This window comes from Abramis brama (assembly GCF_963993115.1).
Source record: "Abramis brama genome assembly, chromosome: 3".
Classification (NCBI taxonomy): Eukaryota; Metazoa; Chordata; class Actinopteri; order Cypriniformes; family Leuciscidae; genus Abramis; species Abramis brama.
The window spans coordinates 13,960,556-13,972,782 of record NC_139965.1 but is presented as its reverse complement, the minus strand read 5'-3'; the positions used below and the strand labels follow the sequence as shown (position 1 = coordinate 13,972,782).

At 44.5% G+C, this 12,227-nt stretch overlaps 1 protein-coding gene across 4 annotated transcripts in view; it reads right to left on the bottom strand.

Moving 5' to 3' along the window:
• Positions 1-11,890, bottom strand: part of chd3 (chromodomain helicase DNA binding protein 3) — a 64,259-nt gene extending 52,369 nt beyond the window's left edge. For 2 of the 4 annotated variants that reach the window (XM_084107823.1, XM_084107821.1), the window contains exons 1-7: positions 11,487-11,890; positions 9,070-9,212; positions 7,652-7,825; positions 1,806-1,930; positions 1,493-1,731; positions 789-916; positions 577-706 (exon numbers count right to left, since the gene is read on the bottom strand). In XM_084107823.1, the coding sequence (XP_083963949.1) occupies positions 577-706; positions 789-916; positions 1,493-1,731; positions 1,806-1,930; positions 7,652-7,825; positions 9,070-9,212; positions 11,487-11,652 (1,105 nt within the window). In that variant the 5' untranslated portion in view covers positions 11,653-11,890. The remainder of the gene's footprint in view (positions 1-576; positions 707-788; positions 917-1,492; positions 1,732-1,805; positions 1,931-7,651; positions 7,826-9,069; positions 9,213-11,486) is intronic. The other 2 variants (XM_084107824.1, XM_084107822.1) reach the window with 1 other exon arrangement.
• Positions 11,891-12,227: the final 337 nt, after the last annotated feature.

Sequence of the window (12,227 nt, the reverse complement as noted above, 5' to 3'; positions counted from 1 at the left end):
CATAAGCGAGCATAATGTTTTTGTCAAATCAAACCTGCACCCACATGTGACCAATGTTGTGTATCTGAAGACTTGATTTTTTATGATTATTTATTTGGTCAATGTAAATTCCATTATTCATGTATGTATGATGTATTATGTATTTTATTATAACATCAGCCTGCCCAGGGACTACGGGTGGAAATTAGCTCTTGAGCTAAAACCTGGTACTATGCATCTCTCCCCTTGAGGTTAATGTTTATTGTACGCTGTCCCTGTTTTTCTAAATAAATAAAATAACAATAAAACATAAAATAATGTCCACTTCAGTAAGAAGATTTTAAAAGCAATTTTTAGCCATTATCGGTGTGCATCCAAACCGCAATGGGTACTTACCCACAATCCTATGGTAATGAACTAAGAAACTAATATCATTTTGGGGCACAAGAATGAGGAATGATTATAATTTGTACGAAAAGCATAAATGTTTTTTAAAAAAACATTAGGATTTTTTGCTTTATTTATTAAATCAAGCTGTTAAACAGATGCATTGTTTTTAAAAACAGATCCAATACAAAGATGGGGGGGGGATCTCACCCTTTTTCTTCTTCTTCGCCGGACGACCCCTTTTGTTCTTCTTGACCCGTCCCGAGCTGTCAGATCGGACTGAGGAGCTATGAACGCTGGAGTTCTCCTGCTCAGAGTCGTCCTCATCCACCTCCTCACTCTGCATAAAACATACAATCAAACACAACTACTGCACCCAACACACATTTACGGGGATATGCATTACACACACACACTCTCACCGAACTGCTCTTCTTCCTCTTGTTACCAAGTGCTCCCAGTTTAATGCGCAGAGGAGCCATTTTCTTGGGTTTTGGCTTCTTCTTGTCTGAGACACGAGGACTCTTACTGCGTTTCTTGTAGCCAGGGCCTGCCAATAACCAATAAATGGGCAGTATTAAAATTAGATAGCATTTTGTCTGGATAAAAAAAGAATACGCTAAAAAACTAAAAATATATATTTTTTAAAAGCTACAAGTTCAATGAGGTGCAGTATAAAAGAGTAATATTAATTTGCTATTAAATATGCAATTAAATTAAATGTCTTAGTGTTTCATAAGTGAGATTTAAAGTGCCTCTATTATGCTTTTTTGAATATTACCAGAGCAGAGTAGGCTTTCGGAAAGGAGGGGTTTAGAGAGACTGAATCTTTGTGAAATGAGGTGACGTGCAATGTATATTCTGAGAAAATGAAACTGTTTTTTTATCTTGAATGCATGAAAATCTATTGTAGGAGACAAAATTAGGAACCTTTAAAATAGCATAATAGGGGCACTTTAAGTGTCCGCTAAGATGACGACAAAGGTCATCTGAATATAAAAATAGAAGAAACGTTTTATAATTTTTAAGATATTGCTATCAATCCTACAAAACCAGACATTTTTAGTGCTGTGTGTTGTACCTGTACTGAAACCCATAAAGCTGCCCATGCTTTCTGACCCCTTACCTTTGCCCTCTTTGGTCTTGGCCTTGCGAAGTGGTGGTGGCTGAGGTGGGGGTTCAGGGGAGGCCGATGCTGCCGAGACCTGCTCAGCAACGGCTAACGCGGCGGCGGCGGCTACGGCAGCGACGGCTGCGGCCGAGCCTTTGAACGGATTATTGGTGCTGAACTCACGCCATTTGGCCCCCAGAATGGTCATCATCTTGGACATGGGGATTTTAGGGTTCTTCTTAGCAATCATGGGTCTGCAGACGATATAATACATTTAATACAAAGGAAAGGAACTACAATGTGTGAAAGCCCTGGTGCAAGTCAGTACCTCATGAACTGGCTGAAGGCCTTGTAGTTGGTTAGTGTGCGGTAATCTTCTTCTGTGAATGTGTGATCGACATCTTCCAGCCCCCACTCTCTAGCCAGCTGGGCTGATGTTTTCATCTCTACCGGCTGGAAGAGAGGCTTCATCATATGGCTGTCACAGTGTGGATGGGTAATAAACATCTGGACACATCTGGGCTCCGCTACATGTTAGCTGGATCAGTAATTATGTGTGTGGTACATTATCATGGCCATGCAACAGTTAGAAACATCATGTCACAGTTTGTGCATGTCATTCTTTCATAATTTCTGGATGCAAGTGCGAGAATAACCTCTGATGATGTGCTTGCATATGTGTTTGTGAATGTGTGAAGTTTCTGTCTGCAAACACCTTACACTGAGGCAAATTTCTTGCATATACAGCACTAACACCAGCTCTGCAGATGAAAGCCATTCATATTCTGATACACAGTAAATACTAACCGCTATCTAATATTCAATTAATTATTATGTATGCTTGGTAAAATCAAGGGAATTTATCATGGGCTTGAATTCTTTTGAACTCTGTTGTTTTGTTGTAGTTGGTATTTGTGTTTTGTAGGAAATCAGTGTTAAGATGATTAGTTTTCCCCTGGTGAACTTAGATCCTGTGGAATTTCAGCAAGTTCTCTGCATATAAATGCAAATATTTTAAATAATTATGTAAAATATAATACTTTAACCCTACTGTAGATCTGGATTAAAGTGTTCTTGCAACTAGGTAACTTTACTTTATTAAAGGGGTCATGATCTGATCTGATTGGTGGAACTCGTGGAACTGTCTGTTAAACCCCGCGAAGGTCCGTGAAGACTGAAGATCATTAATAAAAAATATATATATAAAAAAAACCTGTGTTGCGTTTTTGCACGGTAGACTTATCAGTGCAATCATGATCTCTTGACTGCCATGATGGCTTTTTTCAAGGAGGAAAACAAAAGTGTTCAAATTGTGAAAACCACTTCAAATCAGGTCATGTAGTTGAGTGTAACGTTAGCGTGTCCGAGGGTCAGCTTGTGGGTTTTGTAAGGGCCAGCATGAGGGACAAGACCTACAAAGTTGTGGTGAGTTTTGCAGGGATGTTTGTAACGTTAGTTAGCATTATCGTTCACGTTAGCTAGGCTACTGTAGCCTTCATATGGTATGAGTCATATCAAGCATTTTATGATGCCACTGTCAAAACAGTATTTAGCCTAGGCATACATGCATTTACTGAACATTTGTGTAATGGTAAGTTAATAAACTGAATATGATGGTGGTCCAAGAGCGGTCCATGCATCAGACCGGTGGTGTGGTGCACTTTCTGGTTTGCTGACCATCACGTTTTAATTTTCACTTGTTGTGGATATTAAGACATAATACATTAAATGTTATTAAAATTAAGGATGAACTATAACTTCATGAATAAAATGAGCATGGACCACAAGTGGGAAATTGTTGGAGTATTTGTTGGAGTAACGCCGCGGACCGCCAGATCTGCACCCGTGAGCCGTGGTCCACCAGCCTTGCTATCCCCAGAATCCTCCTTGGCGCACACCTGCACTCACTCTCCTCTAAGTAATTATCATCATCACCTGTACCTCGTCATCTCACCCCTTTATATTCAGCATTCAACCTTCAGTCATGGTCTGGTCTTGTCAATACAAGACACACAGACTCCCTTCCTACACCTACCTGCATACTTACCGTCAATCCCGATCTTCTTCAGCCTGTCTTCAGTCCATCTTCAGAGAATCCTCATCATCTGCATCTGCAAGAGAAAGAGAGACTTTGTTATCATTCAGTTAAGCTTCATCCAATTATCTACTTCCTGTTTACTCACCTTTCACGCTGTGTCCGATCCATTCTGCTATTAAAATATCAAACTTACCATCTTGCCTGCTTCGTTTGTCCGAAACCTGACAGAAGACCAGACCAAGATGCAGAATCCTTCGGATTCCAGGATGAGTCAGCTTTCATTATTCTACGCAGCCCCGTTCATCATCCGGTTGGTTCCTGCCGAGCCGGCATTCCAGTTCGGGTCCGGAACGCCACCATCTCCAGCCATCTTCACCACGCCACCCATCATCTTCCGGAAGTCAGCAAAGCCTGCACTTCACGCCAGAGCTGCCGAGACCAAGGTAGTATGCGTCGTGCCCGCCGCCCCTGAGACTGTGAGCGTCATGCCCGCCGCGCCTGTGACTGACAGCGTCGTGCCCGCCAAGCCTATGTCCGAGGTTGATAACTTCAGCGATCTTCCTCCTCTCATCAGCCCTGATGACCCAGAGCCGTTCGCCTGCCCGCCAGAGTCTGTGAGCGTCGTTCTCCCAGAGCCAGAGTTTTCAAAGCCCTCTTAATCGCTGGTCTTGTCCAGCTCAGAGCCCTCTTCGCCGCTGGTCCCGTCCAGCACAGAGCCTTCACCCTGGTCCCGTCCAGCACAGAGCCTTCACTGCTGGTTCCGCCCAGCTCAAAGCCCTTTTCATCGCTGGTCCTGTCCAGCTCAGAGCCCTCTTCGCCGCTGGTCCCGTCCAGCACAGAGCCTTCACCCTGGTCCCGTCCAGCACAGAGCCTTCACTGCTGGTTCCACCCAGCTCAGAGCCTTCTTCGCCGCTGGTCCTGTGCAGCTCAAAGCCCTCTTCATCGCTGGTCCCGTCCAGCCCAGAGCCTTCTTCGCCGCTGGTCCCGTCCAGCACAGAGCCTTCACCGCTGGTCCCGTCCAGCACAGAGCCTTCACTGCTGGTTCCACCCAGCTCAGAGCCTTCTTCACCTCTGGTCCTGTCCAGCTCAGAGCCCTCTTCGCCGCTGGTTCCGCCCAGCTCAGAGCCCTCTTCGCCGCTGGTCCTGTCCAGCTTAGAGCCCTCTTCGCCGCTGGTCCTGCCCAGCTCAGAGCCCTCTTCGCCGCTGGTTCCGCCCAGCTCAGAGCCCTCTTCGCCGCTGGTCCTGTCCAGCTCAGAGCCCTCTTCGCCGCTGGTTCCGCCAAGCTCAGAGCCCTCTTCGCCGCTGGTCCTGTCCAGCTTAGAGCCCTCTTCATCGCTGGTCCCGTCCAGCCCAGAGCCTTCTTCGCCGCTGGTCCCGTCCAGCACAGAGCCTTCACCGCTGGTCCCGTCCAGCCCAGAGCCTTCACTGCTGGTTCCACCCAGCTCAGAGCCTTCTTCACCTCTGGTCCTGTCCAGCTCAGAGCCCTCTTCGCCGCTGGTTCCGCCCAGCTCAGAGCCCTCTTCGCCGCTGGTCCTGTCCAGCTTAGAGCCCTCTTCGCCGCTGGTCCTGCCCAGCTCAGAGCCCTCTTCGCCGCTGGTCCTGTCCAGCTTAGAGCCCTCTTCGCCGCTGGTCCTGCCCAGCTCAGAGCCCTCTTCGCCGCTAGTCCTGTCCAGCTTAGAGCCCTCTTCGCCGCTGGTCCTGTCCAGCTCAGAGCCCTCTTCGCCGCTGGTTCCGCCCAGCTCAGAGCCCTCTTCGCCGCTGGTCCTGCCCAGCTTAGAGCCCTCTTCGCCGCTGGTCCTGCCCAGCTCAGAGCCCTCTTCGCCGCTGGTCCCGCCAAGCTCAGAGCCCTCTTCGCAGCTGGTCCCGTCCAGCCCAGAGCCTTCACCACTGGTTCCGCCCAGCTCAAAGCCTTCTTCGCCGCTGGTCCCATCCAGCACAGAGCCTTCACCGCTGGTCCCGTCCAGCACAGAGCCTTCACTGCTGGTTCCACCCAGCTCAGAGCCTTCTTCGCCGCTGGTCCTGTCCAGCTCAACGCCCTCTTCATCGCTGGTCCTGTCCAGCTCAACGCCCTCTTCATCGCTGGTCCTGTCCAGCTCAAAGCCCTCTTCACCGCTGGTCCTGTCCAGCACAGAGCCGTCTTCACCGCTGGTCCCGTCCAGCACAAAACCCTCTTCACAGCTGGTCCTGTTCAGCTCAGAGCCCTCGTCGCCGCTGCTTTCGTCCAGCTCAGAGCCCTCTTCATCGCTGGTTCCGTCCAGCTCAGAGCCCTCTTCATCGCTGGTTCCGTCCAGCTCAGAGCCCTCTTCGCCGCTGGTTCCGCCCAGCTCTAAGCCCTCTTCACAGCTGGTCCTTCCCAGCACAGTGCCCTCATCGTTGCCCAGCACAGTGCCCTCATCGTTGCCCAGCACAGTGCCCTCATCGTTGCCCAGCACAGTGCCCTCATCGTTGCCCAGCACAGTGCCCTCATCGTTGCCCAGCACAGTGCCCTCATCGTTGCCCAGCACAGTGCCCTCATCGTTGCCCAGCACAGTGCCCTCATCGTTGCCCAGCACAGTGCCCTCATCGCTGCCCAGCACAGAGCCCTCTTCGCCGCTGGTTCCGCCCAGCTCAGAGCCCTCTTCACCGCTGGTCCTGTCCAGTCCAGAGCCGCCTTCGTCACTGGTCCTGTCCAGCCCAGAGCCACTTTCGCCCCCTGCCTCATCCAGCCCAGTGTCAAAGCCTGATAATTTCCCCAAGGAAATTTGGGGGGGGGGGGTCCTCTCCGCCATGGCCACCCGAAGCTATTGTGTCCGATCCATTCTGCTATTAAAATATCAAACTTACCATCTTGCCTGCTTCGTTTGTACGAAACCTGACAATAGCTGAATGTCAAATAAAGCTGTTCTCATTTCCTATGTTTTTTTTTGTCTGACAATAACGAGTAGCTATGATATAGTGAATGACTAAATTTTTTATAGGCCTAACGTTATGTGGAAAATTATCTGAATAGAGAGTGCGGGAACCGGATGAACTAAAGCTCTGATAGTGAGTAGGCCTATTACAAGTATTAAGCACAAGAAAAGAAAGTAAATTAAAATGGTTAAACCAAATTCTTTAAATATAAAACAAAAGAAAAACAGATAAGTGATAAGTCCGTTGAAAAACACTACTCTTTCACGTCTATCAGCAGCCGTGCGCTCAACAGATGAACAGCTCCTCTCAGCCATTCACTGAACAGGGTAGACGCAGCTAGAGCGAGTGACGGCGGGGAAAAAGCAAGACCTCGCGCTCGCAGGACAGTATTGGCAACATTTGAAGGTTTACATACTGAGGTTTGTCCAAAAAGTCTCTAGTTTTGTCGCTAGTCGCTTTTTTGAAAAAAATGTCGCTAAGTTGGCAACACTGACGACGTAACTCCAGCAGGGCAGCTAGCTGTCTCTTTCGTTTCTGTGTTGTCGGTCACTAGCGCGCAAGCGCAAGTCAACACTGTGTGCATGTAATACTCATGGGAGTTTCGTAGTGTCACACTGCAATATGGCTTATTTGAGATGCCTTTTGACTACAATTATTCAACCCGCCAAAGTGGCTAGTTGGAGTGACTGTGTTACCCGCCACGAGCAAAACGGCGGCGGGTGTTAATGTCAAGCCCTGGTGATGATGTTTAACTATTCATCGATGTCTTGCTCTGGAGGCAGTCATATGCAAATGTATTTGCCTATGTGACGTCACAGATCCCGAAATATCAAAATGAGCTGTTTTCTAGATTGAATAAATGCTTTGTTTATAATGATGAGGACGTTTTAAGCTAAGAAACTTGCAGGATGTTTTAACGGTATACAGACCTCTTACTATATGTCAAAAGATCAAAGGAAATGTGATTTCTCATGCCATGACCCCTTTAAGTTAATTTGTTAATAATACTGCATTTTCTTCATTAAATAAAGTACGTCCACAGAAAAATGCAATTCCTACTTAACTTTACTTAACTTACTTTACTTAACTTTAGCCAAACAAGTGTTTACTTGTTGAGTATTAAATTTTACACTTTATAATGAGCTGATTGTGTTTGGATACAGAAGAGAATAAGGAAAAACAAAACCTGAATCATGCGACTCAGCATGCAGAGCAAGAAAAGACAGAGATCGCAAATGGATAACCTTTGTGGTCTCTTCATGTGTGCTGTCTTCATCCTCTTTCTTCTTTTTCTTGGTTTTCTTCTCTTTTTTATCCTTGTGTTTCTTCTTCTTTTTCTTCTCCCCTCCGTAATCGCTGGCAGCACTGTCAGAGTTCATGGCACAGTCCGGTTCTGAGTCTCTCTCTATGTCACTGTCCTGAAAGAGGCAGAGAAAGTGAGATCAACCTTAAGAACATATCATTGGAGCTGTCAATATACTTGCATTCATTTAATACACTTAATTATAAAAACAATAATGTGACAATAAATTTGCGCAATTACTTTTAAATGTACACAACGTTTTTTTATTCAAAATCAACAAAAATTCAATCAATCCTTTTTCCAAAACGTGTTTTTGTCTTACCCTGATCCACTATGGTAAGCCTATGATAAGCGTTTATATTTTAGACCTGTCGGGATGGTTTTCACGAGAAATTGCGTACATACGTCACTCGCCCGAGACATAGTCTCGTCATATCCGTAAATAGAGAGAAGTTTCTCCGGCTATTTTGACGTGTGTCTGATGTTGGAGTGACAGAGGCTAGTTTCACAACGAGTGAGAAAGGTTGATATGGAGAAGCTAAATCTCCAAACTCCAGGGAATAAACCCTTTTAAACAAACGCCGAACAGAGGAGATTCTGCTGGCAAAAAGAGAACGAGACAGAGTTGTAATAAAAACAAGAATCAACATTGGCTTGGCTTTTTGTAGATAACAAGAACTGAAGGATTTGAAATGTTGTAAAAGTGACGCGGAGATGATGTTTTTATCACTCAACAGCCATATGTAGATCTCTAACAGAGTTCACTGTAACGCATTATTTATTGTGAAGGCGCATTTCATTATGGTTGTTGTAGCGCTGTGCTGGAATTTATTTTCGACGCAGTACCATATCCATTAATATGTAAAGCTACAGTAACGTCTTCAGCTAGTCAGCTTGAGATCCTTTCCATCTAACCTGGTTATATATCTTAAGCCTATAGTGAATGTTTTATGAGCAGCAGGATAATATATATCTCTCTCTCTCTCTTTTAGTTATGAGAAAGAACCATATTCATCCGCACAGTCACACAAAGCCAAAGCAAAACCAAAATAATGTTAATCTGCAAAATGCACGTAGTTTTGTTTTTTAACTGTTTTTTGTTTTTTAATATATATATATATATATATATATATATATATACAGTATATATTATTGATATAATACATATGATATATTATTATACATAATATATTGATATATTGTGATTCATAAGGGCTAATTAATCAGCATATCATGTAATTTGCCTTAAATTTGTAATTTGATTAAAAATCAATTGATGGTTTGCAGATTACTATTAACTAAAAGTTTAATGAAAAATGCATTTGAACATGACGATAGAAAAACACATCAACCACATACTATTTTTTTGCGCTTGCGCGCTTTGGTCATCTTCCCCTCCTTGTCCTTGTCTTTCTTCTTCGTCTCTTTCTTTTTCTTAGGGCCTCGTTTCTTTTTCCCCAGGTTGTCCCTGTCTGATGTCTCGCCAATGTCGTCTCCATCATCTAAGTGAGAGAGATGCAGGGAAATGAGGGAACATGGGAGGACTGATGAAATTAAAGTGACCATAATTCTTTGCAAACCCTCTGAGGTATCCTTCAAATCATTTCCCACTTCAATTATTGAACAACACGAGCGGTGCAGAGACCGAGACTGTCACATAGGAAATAAGTCATTCCACTTATGACTTGAACTAAGCTGTAGTATTTAATTAATTAATCTCACAAACATAATTATCTACATGACCTAATTATGACAGCCGGCTCGCATGGAAAGCTATTTACAGAGTGGATTTTAAGATGATAAATATTGTATGTGGCACTCCATAAGATGAAAATTCCAGGTCACTGCATGAGCAGAATAAATTACTCTAAAGCCACCATGAAATCAAAATTGACAATTCTTACTTTTTTTTATGGAATACTGCAGTATTTATTTTAAAAGATTTATACATGCACATCATTTTTTTTATTTATGTGCTCTCATAATCTTTAATCAAAATAACTCACAAGCTGTCACTCACATGAGATGACCAATAGCAAACCACAACCATCAAACTCAAAACTCTCTCAGAATGTGTTTGTGTTGTCAGTTAATCTACAATGTGCTTCATGAGGTAACATCTAAATCAAAAGGGGTTAATATTATATATTCCAAATAAGGTCCCTGTATTATGCTTCCATAAAAGGAGCTTTGACACAGACATCATCTTTCTTTCAGAAGGGGCAACTGCAGTCATGTGACAATTTACAGCAGCCATGTAAAAACGTTGACACGAGTCTATTCTTTCATTTAAAGCAGACAGCTCTGTGTAAAACACACAACTCGTTTAGCCCATTTAAATTCAAAAACATTCTGGACATAATATTACCAAGTCCAAAATATAATTCAACATGCCTAATAAACCTGACGACATTAGTTAAGGCTACACCAACGAAAGAGCTTTTTTTCTTTAACGGTCAGATAAGATAGAAATACCTCCTTACGTTAAAAAGTGCACCTACTCACTTTCTAGTTTTACACTGCATTATACAGCTTGTTTTTGTAAATGTAGCACCGTATCTGCACTGTATCATCATATCATGTCTGACTAACAGCAAATAGCGCAGAAGTATCGCCATTGCGCTAAGATTAATGAGTTGGATTTGATAGTGTCTTTGTTGCTGGGGCGCGCGCGGTCAGAGCTCTCCCCCCCCCCCCCCCCAGCCAGAGGCGGCAGAAACACACACTCGAGGCTCGGGGATTGAAAGGCCGTGAGCTGAGCTGATGCTCCCCTCGTCGTGAACTCCTGCACCCGGAGTGAGAGACCACCAGATGAACCGCACATGGAGGTCGCGGGGGCGAGACAAGACGCGCGTGCTGCTGCTGCTGACTGACTCACGCGCACTGTGGGAATGCGCGAGACACACACTATACGAGGCCCCAAATATAAAAGTTAGAATTAACTAAAGTTATTTTAAAGACAAATAGTATTTAAAAATTGTGGTGTCACAAATTATTTTACCAGTTATTATAAATAATAATAATAAAAAAAACATTACTCGTCACATTCCTCGTAATAATATGACAAAGCGTCATGTTTATAACTAAGCTATGATTGTGCGCTATAAGATAGCACATTAATCGACTGAATAGTTAAACTTTTGACTCATCACTATCTCTGTTGATGTCATATGCCATACACATAATAATACAGCGGTTTATTGACATGGTCACAGTCAAACAGCCTGAGGGATGATGACAGAGGACAAACTGTCATGACATTTTGCAAAGTGAAAGCATAGCAGATCTCTGAACAAGGCGGCAGTGGGTCGGGTCAAGTTTATTTACATTGTCACAATCAAAGCGGTAACAGTTAGTCCTGACACTCGCGCCTCTTTCTGACCCGCATTTAGATCAATGCATTGGCTTGTTATTCTGTATCTGCTTAAGTAAATATCCGCAACCTTAAGGGTAAAAAAAAAAAAAAAGAGAGAGAGAGATGATGGCAGCTTAATGATCCTTTGTCAGATCACCGCGGGAGATGAAAAAGCACCATCATATGACAAGACCTGATGAATGACACAGACGGGACAGAGAGAGAGGGGATCGGTCAACTTTAGCCAAACTCTATGCAACTCTTTGCCGAAATGCACGCGGATAAATAAAGCATGCACAATTCCTAACAGCATCAGAGCATCCATGATGAAGTATACAGTCGCGCAGATGTCGCAGTTTAAGGGTGATTCGCGTTTGTTTCGATGTGTTTTTGTGCCCCACGCGCGCGGACTGTACGGTACCTGGCGCGGCTCTTGCTGCAGTTTCTCGAGGCGCCGCCGGCGAGTTTATGTCGCTTGCGTTCTCGTCCAGGTCTCCGTCGTCTTCTTCTTCTTCATCAAAATCTCCTCCCTCGGAATTAACCGCCGTGCCCTCATCTTCCTCACAAGAACGGAGAAGAGAGGACATTATATTCCCGCTCGTGACCCCGTTCCGCGAGATCCAAAAGTGTATTCCGTCCGAATTATGATATTTATTTAATATTCAAATCGACACACAAAAAGTGGGGGGCGTTTTGGAATATTTTACACTACAAGGCAGAGAAACAAAGATGGCCGCCCTTATATTTATTTTTTAACAACCCCCCCCCCCCCCCCCCCCCATAAGAAAAATCCCCTTACATAAAAATGGCTGACTATATTATTTCAGAACGCCCCCCCTCCTCCTCCTCCTTTTTTCTCTTTCTCTCTCTCTCTTTCTCTCATGTCTCCCCTCCCTTCTTAAAAATAATCACACTGTAACTGGAGGGGGGAGTATGGCTGATTGCACTTGTATTTCATTTCATTTTTATTGTGTGATCTTTCTCTCTCACTGCTTCAGACTTGCCTGGTTTGTAACTCTGTAGTAACGCACGCGCGCACTGCAGAGTGCAACACGAATCTAACAAACATGGCCACCTTAATATTCTTTAAAGCCCCCACCTTTGTAAAAACAAATCCACAAAAGAAAAAGAAAAAAGAAAAAGAGCTGGAGCGAAAGGGCTG